We start from the raw sequence: 22,765 nt of genomic DNA on the forward strand, positions 1-22,765 counted from the left end.
CACGGCGCGAGGAAGACACGGCACGAGGGATACACGGCACGGGAGAGACACGGCACGAGGGAGACACGGCACGAGGGAGACACGGCACGAGGAAGACATGGCACGAGGGAGACACGGTGCAAGGAAGACACGGCGCGAGGGAGACACGACATGGGAGAGACACGGCACGAGGGATACACTGCACGAGGGAGACATGGCACGAGGGAGACACGGCACGAGGGAGACACGGCACGAGGGAGACACGGCACGAAGGAGACACTCAGACAAAGCAGAGATCAGCCCCTGAAACAAGTATTACTGATGACATTTAATTTCAGGGAGGGGGCAGGGGCTTGACAGGGCATGCTGGGATACTCAAACAAAGCATCATCACACAGGAAGGAGAGAAAAAAATGCAAAAGTAGTTGGTGTCATTCGGTATGGAATATTTAAAGCAAGCATAGTAGAAAATAGATTAGATTATGGGACTCATCAGAAAGGGAAAAATACTTTGCTTTTGGACCATCCCTTTAACTCTTTAATTTCCTTAAACCACCAGAGATATCACCATCATCTTTTCACCTCAACAGATGACCTGGGAGGGGTCATATTGGGAGAATATTTTGTGTCTACCTTCTTAAAGTTATAGTCCTTTTTGAAATTATGATCGACCATCAACATCAAATCAGATAGGGTCCTAATCCGCAACTACCCACTGATCACTTTTAGTAGGTACCACGGACGGAAGTAAACCGTGTATAAAGTCAGAACACCACAGCTCCACACACTGTATAGTGGCTATTCTTGTGTACAGCAGCTCAGCTTCCAGTCACTAAGGATAGGCCACCAATATCGAGGTCCTGGACAACCCCTTTAACTTTACCTGGATGCTATGTAGAACAGGGTGCCTTGCTGCAGTTTAAATAATTATTCAGTAGGCTATAAGGCAATACTTTATTTATTGGATGTGGTTTTAGATTAGACTGTAACTGGATCTTCATTAGCTTCTTGAGCTTACAGGGAATAATCCTACCTCACAGTGCTTTTTTGTAATCTTATTAAAAAATCCAAAATACATAAGACAATAGCTTTTGATTTATTCCATATTAAAAGCATTAGTTTCAAATTTAGACCAGCGTGGATCTTAATTAATAGCATCATTTGCACAGTTGCTATAAGTAAATTGTGTAATATGTTTTACATGAAATTAATCATGAAAACCTCATCATATATTTCAGTGCTGGATGAACTATGGAAGCTCAACAGCTCAAAATATTTTCCGATCACATAATATCTAAAACTTTTGCAGTTAGTTATACTACTCTTACGGCTTCGCATACCCATTGGACAGCTGTTGGCCAATCGCCTGCCGGACAGCTCTCTGGAACACTTGATTGGGCGTTTTGTGTTCTCTACGAGAAAGCCACTGCCAGACTCCTTTGGCAGTGAGTTGTTTCCTAGAGAACTGAGGGATTGGCTGTTGGATATCTGACATGTTGAAGCCTTCTTCAGCGACATCTGACTGACATCATTAGACTGTTGGTCAATCATGCCAATATCAGTGAGTCTGTCTGACTTTAGTCTAATGTGCATAGGGGCCATGTGTTGAGTATGTACTGTACATCATCTGGCATTTCTTTATTCTGTTACCTCCACCATACAGTATTCACACTGGAACCGATGTCTCCGAAGTATGATCCGGTCATTAACTGAGGTCCTGGGAATGCTACCTTATATAGGATATATAATTTGCTCTCTTAAAGTGCCAACTCTGCTTAATGACTCGCTAAAAGTGGTCCCAAAATGAAAAGCACTTTATGAAATATAAATCCACCCTTTTAATGTTATTTCCGTACAACACTGCTTATTAACCTTAGATCTGAGTCTACCTTACAATGTCGCCATGGCAACTTGGGAGAAGTGAAGTCTCTTTTTATTCTGTCAGAATCAAAGTAATCCGTGTCCATCCTAACAGTCAACCATAGTAAGTAAGTAGCCATGTCTCCAGTGACTACTGCCATTTACTGGAGCTCTGCACTGACAAGCTGTTGTCAACATTGCTGTTTCTGTAATTGTCCTAGGCCCGGCAGGACACTAATGCCGATGGTGTATTGCACTTTTATTACTGAATGTGCAGAAGACACGAGTATGAGTGGATTGGCTCTAATTACTTACACAAGAGCCCCCTGTGTCATCCGGAATATTACTGACAACTGGCTTTTCCAACAGAGGAGGTATAGGTGTGCACTGTACTCTTACTGGCCTTGCCGAAAAACAGCATAATGCAAGCAATATATGACTATGTACCTATGCTGCTTAACAGGTGACAATACAGAAAATTAGGATTTAACCTCTTCTTGAACCTTACTTACCTAATTCTTCCAAACTCACATGTCCCAAAACAAAGAGGCCACTTTTTTTCAAATCGTTTGCAAAGGTGATCAGGTTTTTGTGGTTGCAGAGATTTGACACTAGCAGGAGGATCTGAGGCCGCCAGAACTTGACATGATCCTTCCGTACATCCAGCATAAGCAGGTACTTTCTCACCTGCAGAATGTAGAAATCAGAGCTCCTTACATATATGTATACACAATGATGTGCTGATATTTCACATACACAGAAAAAAATGGTTTTGAAGGCAAAGTCTCACCAAATATTGATATGGTTTAGGGTTCTCTTTCGACTTTTTACTGCATGTCGTGTTTTTTTTTGCAAATATGTTTCTGTTATTATAATGTTTACCTTATGTTATTATATTTCCATAATCAGCATAAAACTTTTTGTAGCTTTACAAGTTAGCTAATGACAAGCCAGGTAGGCTTGGGTTAAATCCCAGCATTGCACTTCTTAATTTGGTGTACTTGGACAGCTATGACTATCATGCTAACAAGGTCACATAATGTAAATGGTGAATTTCCTTTTCGTGATTAGAAAGGAGGATGAGGAAGCATACCCCTGAAGCCAAATCCCTGGCCTGGAGGAGTCCCAGAACGCAAGAACTTAATCGTAAAAAAATACTATGAAAATTGTAAGTATGTTAAATAGTGGTCCCCAGGAGCCAATTTTTCCAAAATTGGCCAGGCATAGTGATCTGTTGTGTCGAGGGACCAAAGTGAGGGGCCAGGTAAAAGAGTGACTCCACAAGGCCCAAGAAGCAAAATAAAGGGAATAATCAGTTAATGCCCATAGTGGACAGCAAGTTCCTTACAAAGTAGCAGAGACCCTATGAGTTGGTGGCAAAGGTTGGAAAGTCAACTATAAAGTACACCGACCAGGGAAAAGGAAGACCTTCACCATATATTAAGGCAACCTACTCTAAAACCTTAACCCCTTTACCCCCAAGGGTGGTTTGCACGTTAATGACCGGGCCAATTTTTACAATTCTGACCACTGTCCCTTTATGAGGTTATAACTCTGGAACGCTTCAACGGATCCCAGTGATTCTGACATTGTTTTCTCGTGACATATTGTACTTCATGACAATGGTAAAATTTCTTTGATATTACCTGCGTTTATTTGTGAAAAAAACGGAAATATGGCGAAAATTTTGAAAATTTCGCAATTTTCCAACTTTGAATTTTTATGCAATTAAATCACAGAGATATGTCACACAAAATACTTAATAAGTAACATTTCTCACATGTCTACTTTACATCAGCACAATTTTGGAACCAAAATTTTTTTTTGTTAGGGAGTTATAAGGGTTAAAAGTTGACCAGCAATTTCTCATTTCTACAACACCATTTTATTTTAGGGACCACATCTCATTTGAAGTCATTTTGAGGGGTCTATATGATAGAAAATACCCAAGTGTTACACCATTCTAAAAACTACACCCCTCAAGGTGCTCAAAACCATATTCAAGAAGTTTATTAACCCTTCTGGTGCTTCACAGGAATTTTTTGAATGTTTAAATAAAAATGAACATTTAACTTTTTTTCACAAAAAATTTAATTCAGCTCCAATTTGTTTAATTTTACCAAGGGTAACAGGAGAAAATAGACCCCAAACATTGTTGTACAATTTGTCCTGAGCACGACAATACCCCACATGTGGGGGTAAACCACTGTTTGGGTGCATGGCAGAGCTCGGAAGCGAAGGAGCACCATTTGACTTTTCAATGCAAACTTGACTGGAATTGAGATGGGACGCCATGTTTCGTTTGGAGAGCCCCTGATGTGCCTAAACATTGAAACCCCCCACAAGTGACACCATTTTGGAAAGTAGACCCCTTAAGGAACTTATCTAGATGTGTGGTGAGCACTTTGACCCACCAAGTGCTTCACAGAAGTTTATAATGCAGAGCCGTAAAAATAAAACAAAAAATTTTTCCCACAAAAATTATTTTTTTTAGCCCCCAGTTTTGTATTTTCCCGAGGGTAACAGGAGAAATTGGACCCCAAAATTTGTTGCCCAATTTGTCCTGAGTGCGATGATACACCATATGTGGGGGGAACCACTGTTTGGGCGCATGGGAGGGTTCGGAAGGGAAGGAGTGCCATTTGAATGCAGACTTAGATGGAATGGTCTGCAGGTGTCACATTGCGTTTGCAGAGCCCCTAATGTACCTAAACAGTAGAAACCCCCCACAAGTGACACCATTTTGGAAAGTAGACCCCCTAAGGAACTTATCTACATGTGTGGTGAGCACTTTGACCCACCAAGGGCTTCACAGAAGTTTATAATGGAGAGCCGTAAAAATAAAACAAAAAATTTTTCCCACAAAAATTATTTTTTTTAGCCCCCAGTTTTGTATTTTCCCGAGGGTAACAGGAGAAATTGGACCCCAAAATTTGTTGTCCAATTTGTTCTGAGTGCGCTGATACCCCATATGTGGGGAGGAACCACTGTTTGGGCGCATGGGAGGGCTCGGAAGGGAAGGAGCTCCATTTGGAATGCAGGCTTAGATGGAATGGTCTGCAGGTGTCACATTGCATTTGCAGAGCCCCTAATGTACCGAAACAGTAGAAACCCCCCACAAGTGACACCATTTTGGAAACTAGACCCCCTAAGGAACTCATCTAGATGTGTTGTGAGAGCTTTGAACCCCCAAGTGTTTCACTACAGTTTGTAACGCAGAGCCGTGAAAATTGAAAAAAAAAATCTTTCCCCCAAAAATTATTTTTTAGCCCCCAGTTTTGTATTTTCCCGAGGGTAAGAGGAGAAATTTGACCCCAAAAGTTGTTGTCCAATTTGTCCTGAGTACGCTGATACCCCATATGTTGGGGGGAACCACCGTTTGGGCGCATGGGAGGGCTCGGAAGGGAAGGAGTGCCATTTGGAATGCAGACTTAGATGGAATGGTCTGCAGGCGTCACATTGCGTTTGCAGAACCCCTAATGTACCTAAACAGTAGAAATCCCCCACAAGTGACCCCATATTGGAAACTAGACCCCCATGGAACTTATCTAGATGTGTTGTGAGAACTTTGAACCCCCAAGTGTTTCACTACAGTTTATAACGCAGAGCCGTGAAAATAAAAAATCTTTTTTTTTCCCACAAAAATTATTTTTTAGCCCCCAGTTTTGTATTTTCCCAAGGGTAACAGGAGAAATTGGACCCCAAAAGTTGTTGTCCTATTTGTCCTGAGTACGCTGATACCCCATATGTTGGGGTAAACCCCTGTTTGGGCACACGGGAGAGCTCGGAAGGGAAGGAGCACTGTTTTACTTTTTCAACGCAGAATTGGCTGGAATTGAGATCGGACGCCATGTCGCGTTTGGAGAGCCCCTGATGTGCCTAAACAGTGGAAACCCCCCAATTATAACTGAAACCCTAATTCAAACACACCCCTAACCCTAATCCCAACAGTAACCCTAACCACACCTCTAACCCTGACACACACCTAACCCTAATCCCAACCCTATTCCCAACTGTAAATGTAATCTAAACCCTAACCGTAACTTTATCCCCAACCCTAACTGTAGCCTTAACCCTAGCCCCAACCCTAACTTTAGCCCCAACCCAAACTGTAGCCCTAACCCTAGCCCTAACCCTAGCCCTAACCCTAGCCCTAACCCTAGCCCTAGCCCTAACCCTAGCCCTAACCCTAGCCCAAACCCTAACCCTAGCCCTAGCCCTAACCCTAATGGAAATAAATACATTTTTTTAATTTTTCTGTAACTAAGGGGCTGATGAAGGGGGGTTGGATTTACTTTTATAGCGGGTTTTTTAGCGGATTTTTATGATTGGCAGCCGTCACACACTGAAAGACGCTTTTTATTGCAAAAAATATTTTTTGCGTTACTACATTTTGAAAGCTATAATTTTTCCATATTTTGGTTCACAGAGTCATGTGAGGTCTTGTTTTTTGCGGGACGAGTTGACGTTTTTATTGGTAACATTTTCGGGCACGTTACATTTTTTGATCGCTTTTTATTCCGATTTTTGCGAGGCAGAATGACCAAAAACCAGCTATTTATGAATTTCTTTTGGGGGAGGCGTTTATACCGTTCTGTGTTTGGTAAAATTGATAAAGCAGTTTTATTCTTCAGGTCAGTACGATTACAGCGATACCTCATTTATATCATTTTTTTATGTTTTGGCGCTTTTATACAACAAAAACTATTTTATAGAAAAAATAATTATTTTTGCTTCGCTTTATTCCCAGGACTATAACTTTTTTTTTTTTTTTTTGCTGATGATGCTGTATGGCGGCTCGTTTTTTTGCGAGACAAGATGACGCTTTCAGCGGTATCATGGTTATTTATATCTGTCTTTTTGATCGCGTGTTATTCCACTTTTTGTTCGGCGGTATGATAATAAAGCGTTGTTTTTTGCTGCGTTTTTTTTTTCTTACGGTGTTTACTGAAGGGGTTAACTAGTGGGCCAGTTTTATAGGTCGGGTCGTTACGGACGCGGCGATACTAAATATGTGGACTTTTATTGTTTTTTTTTTATTTAGATAAAGAAATGTATTTAGGGGAATAATATATATATATTTTTTTTCATTATTTAGGAATATTTTTTTTTATTTTTTTTTACACATTTTGAAATTTTTTTTTTAACTTTTTTACATTGATCCAGGGAGGGACATCACAGATCAGTGATCTGACAGTGTGCACAGCACTCTGTCAGATCACCGACCTGACATGCAGCGCTGCAGCCTTCAGAGTGCCTGCTCTGAGCAGGCTCTGTGAAGCCACCTCCCTCCCTGCAGGACCCAGATCCGCGGCCATCTTGGATCCGGGGCTGGAGGAAGCAGGGAGGGAGGTGAGACCCTCGCAGCAACGCATCGCGTTGCTGCAGGGGGCTCAGGGAAGCCCGCAGGGAGCCCCCTCCCTGCGGGAAGCTTCCCTATACCGCCGGCACATCGCGATCATCTTTGATCGCGGTGTGCCAGGGGTTAATGTGCCGGGGGCGGTCCGTGACCGCTCCTGGCACATAGTGCTGGATGTCAGCTGCGATAAACAGCTGACACCCGGCCGCGATCGGCGGCGCTCCCCCCGTGAGCGCTGCCGATCGCGCTGGACGTACTATCCCGTCCGTGGTCATGGGGGCCCACCCCACCTCGACGGGATAGTACGTCCCATGTCAGAAAGGGGTTAAAAGAACAGGGACCTGTCAGAAGCCTCTTGCTTGTTGGCACAGGCAGAATCCAACATTGCAGATGCCACAGGGGCAGAAACATTGACACATTAAAAAAACAGCATGGCAGGAAAAGAGAACCCAGAAATATGGGCAGGTTCAATATGGGCAGGTTCTTGGAGTTACTAGGTTAACCTCATGTCTTTAAGCATAAGCCTCAGGCTTGGGTCAGTTTAAAGCTCTGTGGAATTCCTGAGGTCCATCAGAAGTGGCCCTGTGGGTTGGCAGACCATAAGGGTTAAATCCTAGCACTACAGGTCCCGGTTAGGTGCATTTGGTTAACTATGACTAGAACAAGGCCATTTGATTACTGAACAGTCAGCTGGGGAAGCTGAGCAGAGTGGGCTGTGTTGGAGCTAGAGAGAAGCCAGAATCTCTCTCAGAAGAGACTGCACAGGCCATGTGCATCAAAACTACAAGTATCACTGGATGCTATAGACAATAGCTGTTTTGTGTGACCAAGCTGGGGCTAACTCAGCCATGTCTGAGTAACCAGGGTCTATATTATTTAGCTGGTGCCTGGACAAGGCTAGGGATTTTATGTTTACCATTTTGTTTTTGGTGCGTTTAAACAGTGGAAATAAATACTATTCTGTGTGATAAAAAAACCCTGTGGCATCGTGTTCAAAGAAGCTACCGAGAGAGTGAACTGCAACAAGATATATAAACACACAGCGGGTGAAATAAGTAATGCACACATCACCAGTTTTCTAAGTAAATATATTTCTAAAGGTGCTATTGAAATGAAATTTTCATCAGATATCAATACAAACCCATCCAATCCACACAGGCAACAAAATGAAATCACAGATGTCCATAAATTAAGTTATGTTGTCATGATTTCACCACTCCCGATGCCCTAATGACGCTGTGAATGGCAGCTCAGTCGCCCTAGGAGCAAGGATGTGCTGGGTTGTTTTGCATTGTGAGTGACAGCACAGTCGCCCATTTTGAGGCAGGAGTGTGATGGGCAGTCAGTATTGTGAATAACAGCCAAGCTGTCCAATTTGGCAAGGCCTGTGGGGTTTCCTCCAGGTGTCCCCCATTCAGAGTGATTACCTGGCTATTTAGCTGGCTGGCAGATTAGAACATTGCCTGTTGTAGCCTTGATCTGTGGTGTGTTGGCTCTGTGTTTCCCTTTGACTACGTCTTTGTATTAACCCTTTTGCCTTTGATGCACTCTGACCTTTCTTACCTGACTCCAGACTTTGCCTCTGACTATCCATTTGTCTTATCCTTTTGTCTTTGATGTACACGCCTGACTTTTGACTTCCCCACTTCATGGCTTATCCATGAGATGTGAATCAGCGTCACATTTGTGTAATAATGAGAAATGACATGAGGAAAATGTATTGAAAGCGCTTACTGAGATTTTATTTATACTTAATACAAAAGCCATTGTTGGTGATGACAGCTTCAAGACGCCTCGTTTATGGAGAAACTAGTCGCATGCATTGCTCAGGTGTCATTTTGGCCATTTCTTCCACACAAATACTCATCAAATCCTGAAGGTTCTGTGGGTTCCTTCTATGAATTCTAAGCTTTAGTCCCTTCCATAAATTTTCTATTAGATTCAGGTCAGGTGATTGGCTTGGCTACTCTAGCAGTTGTATTGTCTTTCTCTGAAACCAAATGGGAGTTTCTATCGCTGTGTGTTTAGGATCATTGCCTTGCTGAAATGCCCACCCTAGTGTCATCTTTTCATCCTGGTGGATGGCAGCAGATTTGATCAAGGACATCTCAGTATATTTGTCCATTCATCCTTCCAATAAACATATGAAGTTTGCCAGTGCTCGTTATGCTGAAAAACAGCCCCACACCATGATGTTTCTACCTCCAAACTTCACTGTTGGTATGGTGTAACTGGAGTGATATGCAGTGCTTTATGGTTTTCAAACATGGTATATATTAAGGCATCCAAGAATAAAATTTTGGTCTCATCTGACCAGATTGTATTCTCCCAGTATTTCACAGGCTTGTTTAAATGTTGTTGGGAAAACTTTAAACGCTCTCGAATTTGCTTTTGGTTCAGCAATTGAGTCTTGTATGGCAAGTGTGCAGGTTGTGGAGGTGGAGTGTATTGCTTATTGTTTTCTTTGAAACAATTGTACATGCCGATTCCAGGTCTTTCGGTATCTCTTCACAGGTGTGAAGTTTAGAAATTCTTCTGTAACCAAGCCATCAGTATATTTTGGAAAGATAGGGTTGCGAAAGTTTTGAGACCGCTCACTGGTTTTACCCATCATGAGATATTTCTTTTGTGGTAGCTTGGAAATGAGATACCTTTTTACTTTTTAAAGGCCATCAGTTGAACCAGCTGATATTTTTCACAAAGTGGCAAGATTGCTTTCTAATTACTGATAGATTTCAACTGGTGTCATGACTTTCTATGGCTTTTTACATCTCTCTTTGTTCATGTGTTTAATATGTTTTCCGTGTGTCATTTTTCATTATTATACATAAACCTTAATTTATAGACATCTATGTTTTGATTTCTTAGCCTATGTGGATTGGATGGTTGTTACCGACATCTTGTGAGAATTGCATGTCAATAACACCTAGAAATTTATCTACTTAGAACATTGGTACACATACACATAGTCATGGGCGAAAGTGTTGGCACTCTTGAAATTGTCCCAGAACATTTAGTATTTCTCCCAGAAAATTACTGCCATTACACCTTTTGTTATACACTGAATACAACATAAAAAAACAAATGGGGAAAAAAGGCAAAATGGACATAATTTCACATAAAACACAAAAAACGGGCAGGTAAAAATTGCTGTAACTTTTCCAAAATTCTGGGTAAACAACTTTGTTTCAAGCATGTGATGCTCGTTAAAAATCACCTGTGGCAAGTAACAGGTGTAGGAAATATGAAAATCACACCTGAAACCCGATAAAAAGGGGAGAAGTTGACTCAGTCTTTGCACGGTGTGTCTGTGTGTGCCACACTAAGCATGGAAAACAGAAAGAGGAGAAGAGAAGTGTCTGAGGACTTGAGAACTAAGATTGCTGAAAAGAATCAACAATCTTAAGGCTTGAAGTCCATCTTGATGGACTTCATCAAGGCTTGAGATCTGGATGTTCCTTTGTTCATAGTGCGCAACATAATCAGGAAGCTTACAACCCATGGCACTGTAGCTAATCTCCCTGGATGTGGACAACACAGAAAAATTGATGAAAGGTTGAAACTCAGGATAGTCTAGATGGTGCAAAAGCAGCCCCAATTGAGTTTCAAAGAAATTCAAGCTGCCTGCAGGCTCAGGGTGCTTCAGTGTTAGCGTGAACTATCCATTGACATTTGAATTAAATTAAATGATATGGTAGGAGACCCAAGCGGACCCCACTGCTGACATAGGCATTAAAAAGCTAGTATGTGAGTAAGCCAAGATCATTCTGGGAGAGATCTTGTGGACAGATGAGACCAAGATACAGCCTTTTAGTAAAGCACATCATTCTACTGTTTGCTGAAAACTGAATGAGGCCTACAAAGAAAAGAACACAGTACCAACAGTCAAATATGGTGGAGGTTTAAAGATGTGTGGGGTTTGTTTTGCTGCCTCTGGCACCAAGTGCCTTGACTGTGTACAAGGCATCATGAAATCTGAATATTACGAACAGATTTTGGGTATCAAAGTAGTGGTCACTGTCAGAAAGCTGTGTTTGCGTCCTAGGTTATGGGTCTTCCAGCAGGACAATGATGCCAAACATACTTCAAGAAGCAGCCAGAAATGGATGGAAACAAAGCGCTGAAGAGTTCTGAAGTGACCAACAATAAGTCCGAATCTAAATCCCATTGAACACCTGTGGAGAGATCTTGCAATTGCTGTTGGGAGAAGGCACCCTTCAACTATTAGAGACCTGAAGCAGTTTGCAGAAGAAGAGTGGTCCAAAATTCCAATTGAAAGGTGTAAGAAGCTCGTGGACGGTTATAGGAAGTGATTGATTGCAGTTATTTATTCCAAAGGGTGTTTAACTAAATATTAAGTTGAGGGTGCCAACAATTTTGTTCGGACCATTTTGGGGATTTCATGTGAAATGATGTCCATTTTTCGTTTTTTTTATCTTTGCTTTTAGTTGTGTTGTTCCAATACACACAAAGAAAAAACATGTGCATAACAAACATATAATTGCAATAATTTTCTGGGAGAAAATGTCCTGGAACAATTTCAACGGTGCCAACACTTTAAGCCAGGACTGTGCATATATTATCTATATATATAATTGTCTAAGGGTTTTTCCGTCTGTCTGTCTTTCTGTCTGTCTGTCTGTCTTTCTGTCTGTCCTGGAAATCCCGCCTCTCTGATTGGTCGAGGCCGCCAGGCCTCGACCAATCAGCGACGAGCACAGCGACGATGATGTCATAAAGGACGTAGAAATCCCGCGTCTGATTGGTCGAGGCCAGGATTGGCCTCGACCAATCAGCAACGGGCACAGCGACGATGATGTCATAAAGGACGTAGAAATCCCACGTTTCTGATTCAGCGACGGGCACAGTCTGCCGCGAATTCTGGAATCATCATTGTCCATATACTACCGGGACATGCATATTCTAGAATACCCGATGCGTTAGAATCGGGCCACAATCTAGTGTATATATATATATATATATATATATATATATACACATATATACAGTTATGGGTCAAGGTGTTGAGATATACACACACACACACATCTATAAGTTTACAATAAACTTGTAAGGCGGCCACAAAGTTTCATGCAGGTTATGGGCATACAAGAGAAAAACATAAGCGATGTAATCACAGAAAAACATTTGCAAAAATAACAAAACACATCAGAAAATGATCTTATCAGCGACTCTGTATGAATACAAAGCATTCAATAATGTTGGAGAAATTATGCATGACACTGGTAATTCATGCAATTTTTAAAATACAGCCATTAAAATAAAACTTAGTAGCTTTGGCTTTGAACAAAGTACTGCAAAGAAAGTGAGGCACATTATATAGAAAAATAAAATAAAGATTATTAAAAACATAAAACACATTATCTGCTCAAACTCAGATGAAATGTTTAAGAACTCTTCATTTTGTATACAACATATATAAAAATACAATGATAAAGTATTTGTATAAATAATCAAGAATGATGAATGAGTGGTCTAGATATATATAGGAAGGAGTTACAACTAAACCACAAACACACTCGTAACATAAATGTAGAATTAGTGAAGCGATATTGCAAAGCATTTTTAAAGGGCCACTGTCACCCCCTCCAGCCGTTATAAACTAAAAGAGCCACCTTGTGCAGCAGTAATGCTGCATTCTAACAAGGTGGCTCTTTTAGTTTTTGGTTCATGTATTCCCAAAATAAAGCGTTTTCAAACCTATCCAAAATACCTGTCTTTATCCAGGGTGGCATGTCCTCAGCCCTCTGCTTGAACCGCCACTCTGCCGTCACTCAAATCTTCAGGGGCTCCGGGCGCCACCCCCTCCGCGCTGTTTTCGCTTGAATTCTGGCGCCTGCGCTGTGTTGGACTGTCTCACGCAGGCGCAGTAAGCTCTGGCCATCTGACGTCCCAGCCAGGCTTGCAGACTGCGCCTGTGCGGGCAGTGCGGCCACCCACCTTGGTAATCCCTGCCCCGCAGTGTGTTATGCATTATGCACAGTGCGGGGCTGGGATTCTTGGGCATGGGCACTGCGTGTATCAGCGGGGGGACCTGGGTGAGTGGCTGACACACGCAGTGCGCAGAAATCAAGCAAAAACAGCGCGAAGGGGGCGGCGCCCAGAGCCCCTGAAGATTTGAGTGACGGCAGAGTGGCGGTTCAAGAAGGGGGGTGAGGACCTACCTCCCTGGATAAAGACAGGTATTTTGGATAGGTTTGAAAACGCTTTATTTTGGGAATACATGAACCAAAAACTAAAAGAGCCACCTTGTTAGAATGCAGCATTACTGCTGCACAAGGTGGCTCTTTTAGTTTATAACGGCTGGAAGGGGTGACAGTGGCCCTTTAAATAAAGTTGGACGAAGGTATTCTATCTCAGTATACAAGTGATACCGTATATACTCGAGTATAATCCGACCCGAGTATAAGCCGACCCCCTAATTTTGCCACAAAAAACTGGGAAAACTTAATGACTCAAGTATAAGCCTAGGGTGGGAAATGCAGCAGCTACCGGTAAATGTCAAAAGTAAAAATAGGTACCAATAAAAGTAAAATTAATTGAGACATCAGTAGGTTAAGTGTTTTTGAATATCCATATTGAATCAGGAGCCCCATATAATGCTCCATAAAGTTTATGATGGCCCCATAAGATGCTCCGTATTAAAATATGCCCCATATAATCCTGCATAAAGGTTCAAAATAGCCCCATAAGATGCTCCATAGACACATTTGCCCAATATAATGCTGCACAAATGTTGATTATGGCCCCATAAGATGCTCCCTAAAGATATTTGCCCCATATAGTGCTGCACAAACCTTGATTATGGCCCCATAAGATGCTCCATACAGACACTTGCCCCATATAATGCTCCACAAACGTTAATTATGGCCCCATAAGATGCTCCATAAAGATATTTGCCCCATATAGTGCTGCACAAACCTTGATTATGGCCCCATAAGATGCTCCATACAGACACTTGCCCCATATAGTGCTGCACAAACGTTAATTATGGCCCCATAAGATGCTCCATAAAGATATTTGCCCCATATAGTGCTGCACAAACGTCGATTATGGCCCCATACAGACACTTGCCCCATATAGTGCTGCACAAACGTTGATTATTGATTATGGCCCCATACAGACACTTGCCCCATATAGTGCTGCACAAACGTTGATTATGGCCCCATACAGACACTTGCCCCATATAGTGCTGCACAAATGTTGATTATGGCCCCATACAGACACTTGCCCCATATAATGCTGTACAAACGTTATGGCCCCATAAGATGCTCCATACAGACACTTGCCCCTTTTGCTGTTGCTGCGATAAAAAACAAACAAACCACATACTCATCTCTCCGTCGCTCAGGCCCCCGGCACTTTCAATATTCACCTGCTCCTCGTTCCGGCGCCGCTCCATCTTAAGCGTCTTTTGCACTGACGTTCAGGCAGAGGGCACGCACTAACCACGTCACCGTGCCCTCTGACATGAGCGTCACTGCAGAAGACGCTGAAGACGGAGCGGCGCCATAACGAGGAGCAGGTGAATATAGTGCAGCGCTGCGCTCCCCTCCCCATTATACTCACCTGCTCCTGGCGCTGTGCAGTCCCTGCTTCCCTGGAGCTGCTGCTTCTTCCTGTACTGAGCGGTCACCGTTACCGCTCATTACAGTAATGAATATGCGGCTCCACCCCTATGGGAGGTGGAGCCGCATATTCATTACTGTAATGAGCGGTACTATGTGACCGCTCAATACAGGAAGAAGCAGCAGCGCCGGGGAACCAGGGACCTGCAGGGACCACGCCAGGAGCAGGTGAGTATAATTAGACAGCCCCCGCTCCCCCTCCCCTGCCGACCCCTGGGTATGACTCGAGTATAAGCCGAGAGGGGGACTTTCAGCCCCCAAAAATGGGCTGAAAATCTCAGCTTATACTCAAGTATATACGGTATATATTTTATTACAGTGTAAGTTTACTTTCATGTTTTGAGAATGTCAGAAAGCTGTTTTATGAAAATCTAAATTCTGGGTGTTGCAGCCACTAAGTAGACAATGAGCACATATTTGTCTTAAAAGGAACCTGTCACCCCCCCCCCCCCCTCCACTAAAGGAGCCACTTTGTGCAGCATGTAATGCTGCATTCTTCATTAGCGTCCCCGGAAAATATTCAGTCCCACGCTAGAGTTCATATAAGTTTATGCCAGCAGGGGGCGCAACAACGCAAGTCTGCGATGCTGCGTTCCCCTGCATTCCATTCATTCCCCAGTTTTTACAACCAGGAGCAACAGCTGTATTAGCAGGCTCCTGGTTGTAAATTTATTTAACCCCTTCAGATGGATTTACAGTGTGGGACATGACTGGAACGAGAGTCTTCAGGTGGATTAAGCGTACAATAAAGATTTTAAAACCCCAAGTGTGTATTTATTTCATTAAAATACTTTATTCATAATGTGTGTGTTTATTATTAACCTTTTACTACTATTGGATTAATAATGGATAGGTGTCTTGACACCTCTCCATTATTAACCAGGCTTAATGTCACCTTTCAGTAGCAAGGTGACATTAACCCCTTATTACCCCATATCCCACCACTACAGGGGAGTGGGAAGAGAGAGGCTAAGTGCCAGAATAGGCACATCTAACCGATGCGCCTTTTCTGGGGTGGCTGGGGGTCAGGTGTTTTTAGCCAGGGGGTGGGGGCAATAACCATGGTCCCTCTCTATGCTATTAATATCTGCCCTCAGTCACTGGCTTTCCCACTCTGGTGGGAAAATTGTGCGGGAGCCCACACCAGTTTTTTCCGTGATTTAACCCTTTATTTTAACACCTAGAGCCCCCAAATTTTGCACACAAACATTTCTAACATTATTAGTGAGGGATATGTAAAAAAATAAGCGATATGAAATGGTTTACTGTATGTAAACCATGTCTCATATCCTGTCGGGTTTGATAAGGAGATAGCAAAAGGCCGGCAATTAAATTACCGGCTTTTAAGCTATCTAGCTCTGTGTTAAATATATATATATATATATATATATATATATATATATATATATATATGTGTGTCTCACTGACACACACACACATATATATATATATATATACCTATTCTATGTGTAGAATAATATATATCTATTCTATGTGTAGACATTTATTCTATCTATTCTATTCTGTCAGTGTGATTTTACTGTACACCTCACTGAATTACTGGCTTTTCTATAGAGCACCGCTGCATATTTCTCGCAAGTCACACTGATGGTCCGTGTGTAATCCGTATTTTTCTCTCCCCATAGACTTTCATTGGCGGATTTTTGCACAATACACTGACAAACGCAGCATGCTGCAATTTTCTCAGCCCGTAAAATACGGCTGCGAAATATACGGCAGATAGGAGCTGCCCCATAGAAAATCATTGGTCCGTGTGCAATGCGTTGTTTTTGCGCCTCTCATACGTCCGTAAAACTCTCTAGTGTGACGCCGGCCTAAGTTTGAATCACCCCCTTTTTCCCCAGTTTAAAAATAAATAAAAACATATTTAATACTGCCGTGTCTGTAAAATTCTGATATCTCAAAATATATAAATATAAAGAGTTAACCTAAGTGGTAAATATTGTAAACAGAAAGAAATTAAATGCCGGATGTTGTGAATTCTGTGGCAGAGCTCCCTCCTGTGGTCACAAGTGGTACTTCGGCTGATTCTCTCTGTGAGCTTCCGTTGGTGGAGGAGAGTGGTACTGCGGCTTCTGAGTTTCCTTCCTCAGGTGATGTGGTGAAGTCGTTAGGTGCTGCTCTATTTAACTCCACCTAGTGCTTTGATCCTGGCCTCCAGTCAATGTTCTAGTATTGGACCTGTTTCCTCCTGGATCGTTCCTGTGGCCTGCTGCTCTGCATAGCTAAGTTCTGCTTTGCTATTTTGTTTGCTGTTTTTTTCTGTCCAGCTTGTCAATTTGTTTTTTCTTGCTTGCTGGAAGCTCTGGGACGCAGAGGGTGTACCTCCGTGCCGTTAGTTCGGTACGGAGGGTCTTTTTGCCCCCTTTGCGTGGTTTTTTGTAGGGTTTTGTGTTGACCGCAAAGTTACCTTTCCTATCCTCGCTCTGTTCAGAAAGTCGGGCCTCACTTTGCTAAATCTATTTCATCTCTACGTTTGTCTTTTCATCTTAACTCACAGTCATTATATGTGGGGGCTGCCTTTTCCTTTGGGGTATTTCTCTGAGGCAAGGTAGGCTTATTTTCTATCTTCAGGCTAGCTAGTTTCTCAGGCTGTGCCGAGTTGCATAGGGAGCGTTAGGCGCAATCCACGGCTGCCTCTAGTGTGGTTGGAGAGGATTAGGGATTGCGGTCAGCAGAGTTCCCACGTCTCAGAGCTCATTCTATGTTTTTGGGTTACTGTCAGGTCACTGTATGTGCTCTGACCTCTATGTCCATTGTGGTACTGAATTACCTTATCATAACAGCCGGAATTGCCATTTTTCAACTGCCAAACCTCCCTAAAAAGAATGCAAGAAAAGCAATAAAAACATTGTATGTACCCCAAAAGTGGTAGAAAATACCCCCTAAAAACAAACCATGAAACATCAGTTTGACTTTCAATAAAACAGGGGATTACACTGGTCCAGCAATCAAGCAATAAAAAAGAACTGTCTTCGAGAATCATGTTACCAGGTCATTTTTACAATGCACACTGTAAAAACAAAACCCTAAAAAAAACTAGAGAGGAATTGCTATTATTTTTCATCATACGTAGTATTTAAAAAAAAAATGTTTCAACATATCATATGTTACAATGACAGTTCACTGAATACTACTATGCGTCTACAATGGCTATATGGACAGAAAAATAAAAAAGCTATGACTCATGTAAGAAAACTAAGAAATAGCTGAAATGCAAAAATTAAAAATACAGTAACCCCGGAGGGAACAGTTTAAACCTATCTAAACGTTGTTTTTTTCTAGCTGGACAATCCATTTTTTTTGCCAATTGCAATCTAGACGATTCCACATATATTCCAGTAGTATTGGGAGCTTTCCAGTTTGCAGTATTCCTCATATTTCTGATGTTTTTCTAATAAATACTAATACAATTTATGTTATTACTTCCATTTGGATTTAGTGGAAGAGTGCTATGCTGTAGAATAAATTGTAGTGTCTAGTAGCGGTAATACTTGGGGTCACATAACATGTAGGATGGACTAATAAACTGGAAAGATTTATAGGGTCTATATGAATGTCAGACACAAATGTTAGCAGAGGGGTTGTCATGTAGAACAATGTTTCCATGCTGCCAGTCACACAGCACTATCAGTAACAACGCCACTCCGGCTCTATCCCTCTTAGAGGCTAGCTACTGAGCTCAACGGCGTGGACATAATTGCTGTTTTCGTAAGTGGCAGTTTTCTTTGTACTTGATTATAGGTGCAGGCACTCAGAGGAATGATGAGCTATTAATAAAGGTTGTGCTTTAGCCTTGCATAGATGAATTAGGGACAGAGAGAAGGCTTGCGGGAAAGGGCTTTGATGGCTTGTCTTGTTGTGAAGGGCCGAGTTACATTGTAATATATGCTCAAAAATAGCAATAGCATTTTAATAAAGTTTGGCTAAAGGTATCCAAAATTCATGTCACAGCTCAGTACTACGGTGACGTGATGACATCTGAGCGCGCTAGATTATGTTTTTGAGGTTTCACGCAGGTTTCCTTCTGGACTCCATCCTCCTGACTTTGCCTTAGTGCATGTTAAGCGTTCCTCTCTGGTGTTAATTATCTGTCCTACAGGGTCAGAGTGCAAATAAATCCAAATAATTTATCACTAGGATGAAGGAAGGAAGGCTTATAAATAAAAAAAAAGCCGCTCTCTTGATGTCTGCTGTAAATAAAAACTTCCACACGTTCACGGATGATTTAATTCCCTGGCATTGGCCAGTTTTATCTCAAGTATCAATCATTACACTGTAATGTACTGCACTACATAGATCTGATAACCAGACTGGCTCCATTGGCAAAGTGCTCATTGCAATCACAATCATTTCTTAGAGAGAGAATATGTTTTCGAATTGTTAAAACAGAAATTCAAGAACTCAAAGTGAGACCTCGTTCAGACATCCTTTATCCTCATACATTTCCTTGTTTTTCACAGATAAAATACCTAATCTTTGTGGTTTATGGCCATGTTCACATGTCCATTTTTTGAGGCATCAGTTTAACTTCTTCACCCCGAAGCCTGTTTTCACCTTCCTGACCAGGCCAATTTTTTAAATTCTGAACACTGTCACTTCATTAGGTCATAACTCTGGAATGCTTCGATGGATCCCACTGAGTGTGAGTGAGTTTTTTCATGACTTATTGTACTTCATGATAGTGGTAAAATTTATTTGATATGACTTACGTTTACTTGTTAAAATTGTAAATTTGGAGAACATTTTGCAATTTTCAATCTTGCAGCTGTCTGCATAGCCGCTGCTAATTATTAATTCTAGGGGGACCCCGCATTATTTTGTTAGGTCCCTCATTTTAATAGCCAGTAAAGGCTAATTATAAAGCTGTGACCGCCAATACGTCTTTTTACTGACCTTAGACATAATAGAATAACATCCCCATACAGACAACAATCCAACAGCCGTCGGATGTGCACTATAGCTGACAACTTGCTGCATCAGCCACAATCATTGTTGGCTCTGCCCATGTCTAGTAACTACATCATATAAATGGTTAACAGAGTGTGGGGCTTCCTCCTTATCTCCATCGGCACCAGAAGATCATGAATGTGTACGGTACTCATGTTTGCCATGGCAATTCACGGCCAAAAAGCGGCCTTAGAGTCTGCCTTAGAGTCTGCTGGCTATAGTGGCCTGTTCAGAAGTTACCGACATTTAGGTGGTAAAAATACACTTTTTCATTCCTGTCATGTCACTTTATATTAATTCCTGAAAATTACCTGACAGCAGTTTTCAATATGTTGAGGGGTGCTATTTTTAAAATGGTATCACTTTTGGGGGTTTACTAATATATAGGACCCTTTAAGTTACTTCAAACCTGGATAGGTTCCTAAAATAATAAATTTTGTAAATTTCCTTGATAAAATGAAAAATTACTGCTCCAATTTTAAACCTCCTAAAATGCTAACAAAAAAATATTTTACAAATCGTGCCGCTTTAAAGCAGACATGAGGAAAATGTTATTTATTAAGGTTTTTCTATGGTATGACTACCTGGATTAAAGGGATAATCATTCAAAGTTTGAAAATTGCTAATTTTTAAAATTTTTTCTCACATTTCTGATATTTTTTGTAAATAAACAAAACATAGCGACCCAAATTTACCATTATCATAAATTGTGATGTGCCACGAAAAAACAATCTCAAAATCACTGGGATTTGTAGAAGTGTTCAAGAGTTATTAACACATAAAAGGACACTGGTCAGATTAAAAAAATGTGGCCTGGTCACTAAGGGGTTAATAGCATGGGAAGCTCCATGGGTATTACACCCTTCCTATGCTATAAACATCTGCCCCAGCCGTCGGCTTTCCCTCTGCTGGTTAACAAAATTATGCAAGAGCCTATGCCATTTTTTCAGAAAAATGATTATTAATTAAATACATGTACAGTAAGCTGCACACACACTGTACTAATTGTATATGTCACTAACATCTATATATCTATTCTATGTGTATTTACAGTATGTAATCCATCTATTCTATGCTGTCTGCTCCTGGTGCGATTTTACACTACACGGCTACTGAATTGCTGGCTTTTCTTATATCTATCTATATAATATACATACGTAGTCAAAATTGTTGGTACCCCTCATTTAATTTAAAAAACAATAAAAGTCATGAAATATGCCTGGACAGAAATTATGGTACCCTTAACTTAATATTTTGTTGCACCATCTTTTGAGACAATCACTGCAATCAAATGATTCCTGCAGCTGTCAATGAGACTTCTGCACCTCTCGACAGGTATTTTGGCCCACTCCTCAAGAGCAAACTGCTCCAGTTGTCTTGTGTTCGAAGGTTGCCTTTTCCAGACGGCATGTTTCAGATCTTTCCAAAGATGATCAATAGGATTTAGGTCAGGGCTAGTGATGAGCGAGTATACTCGTTTTCCCAAGCACGCTCGGGTGATCTCCGAGTATTTGTTAGTGTTCGGAGATTTAGTTTTTGTTGATTCAGCTGCTTGATTTACAGCTATTAGCCAGCCTAAGTACATGTGGCGGTTGCCTGGTTGCTAGGGAATCCCCACATGTAATCAAGCTGACTAGTAGTCGCAAATCATCTAGCTGCGGCAAGGAAAACTAAATCTCCGAACACTTACAAATACTCGGAGACCACCCAAGCGTACTCGGGAAAACCCGAGCAACGAGTATAGTCACTCATCACTAGTCAGGGCTCATAGAAGGACACTTCAGAATAGTCCAACGTTTTTCTCTTAGATATTCTTGGGTGTTTTTAGCTGTGTGTTTTGGGTCATTATCCTGTTGCAAGACCCATGACCTGCGACTGGGACGAAGCTTTCTGACACTGGGCAGCACATTTCTCTCTAGAATCCCTTGATAGTCTTGAGATTTCATTGTAGCCTGCACAGATTCTAGACACCCTGTGCCAGATGCAGCAAAGCAGTCCCAGAACATAACAGAGCCTCCTCCATGTTTCACAGTAGGGACAGTGTTCTTTTCTTGATATGCTTTATTTTTTCCATCTGTGAACATAGAGCTGATATGCCTTGCCAAAAAGTTTCATTTTTGTCTCATCTGTCCATAGGACATTCTCCCAGAAGCTTTGTGGCTTGTCAACATGTAGTTTGGCAAATTCCAGTCTGACTTTTTTATGATTTTGTTTCAACAATGGTGTCCTCCTTGGTTGTCTCCCATGAAGTCCACAGTGGCTTATACAGTGACAGAGGGTGCAATCTGACACTGATGTTCCTTGAGCTTGAAGTTCACCTTTAATCTGTTTAGAAGTTTTTCTGGGCTCTTTTGTTACCATTCGTATTATCCATCTCTTTGATTTGTCATCAATTTTCCTCCTGCAGCCACGTCCAGAGAAGTTTGCTACAGTCTCATGGATCTTAAATTTCTGAATAAAATGTGCAACTGATACCCGGCGTCGGCTGCTGAAGGCAGCTCACATCATGGTCTCCTGTTCGCGCTGATATCAGCGCTTGCAGCACCTGATTGTGTTCTGCTTTTCAGCGTGAACTGTCGCATCATGGCACCGTTCGTGTTGAAATCCAGATATCGCAGAGATGGATTACGGCATGGGACTGTATGGCTTATATGCACTTTGGACAGGTGAGGGATATGGTTGTTTATTTTTATTTTTTTACAGGGTACATGAGCATCGGTGGATTAGGCGTAAGGTGACTATTTTTGTTGTTTATTATTTTCGGTTTCTTTTTACAGGGGACATTGATTTCAATGGAATAGCAGTACAGAGAGTATAACTGTGCTTTTTTTATTTTTAAATACATGTATAAAACAGGGTGTTTTATTTCAAATAAAGGATTTTATTCTCTGTGTTTATTTCTAAACTTACTATGGGGTTAGTAATGGGGTGTCTTAACGATGCTTCT

The 22,765-nt window shown here is 41.6% G+C and overlaps 1 protein-coding gene across 1 annotated transcript in view; it reads right to left on the reverse strand.

Moving 5' to 3' along the window:
• Positions 1-22,765, reverse strand: part of LOC138638055 (solute carrier family 12 member 9-like) — a 415,221-nt gene that overhangs the window by 23,856 nt on the left and 368,600 nt on the right. The window contains exon 11 of the mRNA XM_069727024.1: positions 2,352-2,526. Coding sequence (XP_069583125.1) covers positions 2,352-2,526 — 175 coding nt within the window. The remainder of the gene's footprint in view (positions 1-2,351; positions 2,527-22,765) is intronic.

The sequence above is a fragment of the Ranitomeya imitator genome, chromosome 5, assembly GCF_032444005.1.
Source record: "Ranitomeya imitator isolate aRanImi1 chromosome 5, aRanImi1.pri, whole genome shotgun sequence".
Classification (NCBI taxonomy): Eukaryota; Metazoa; Chordata; class Amphibia; order Anura; family Dendrobatidae; genus Ranitomeya; species Ranitomeya imitator.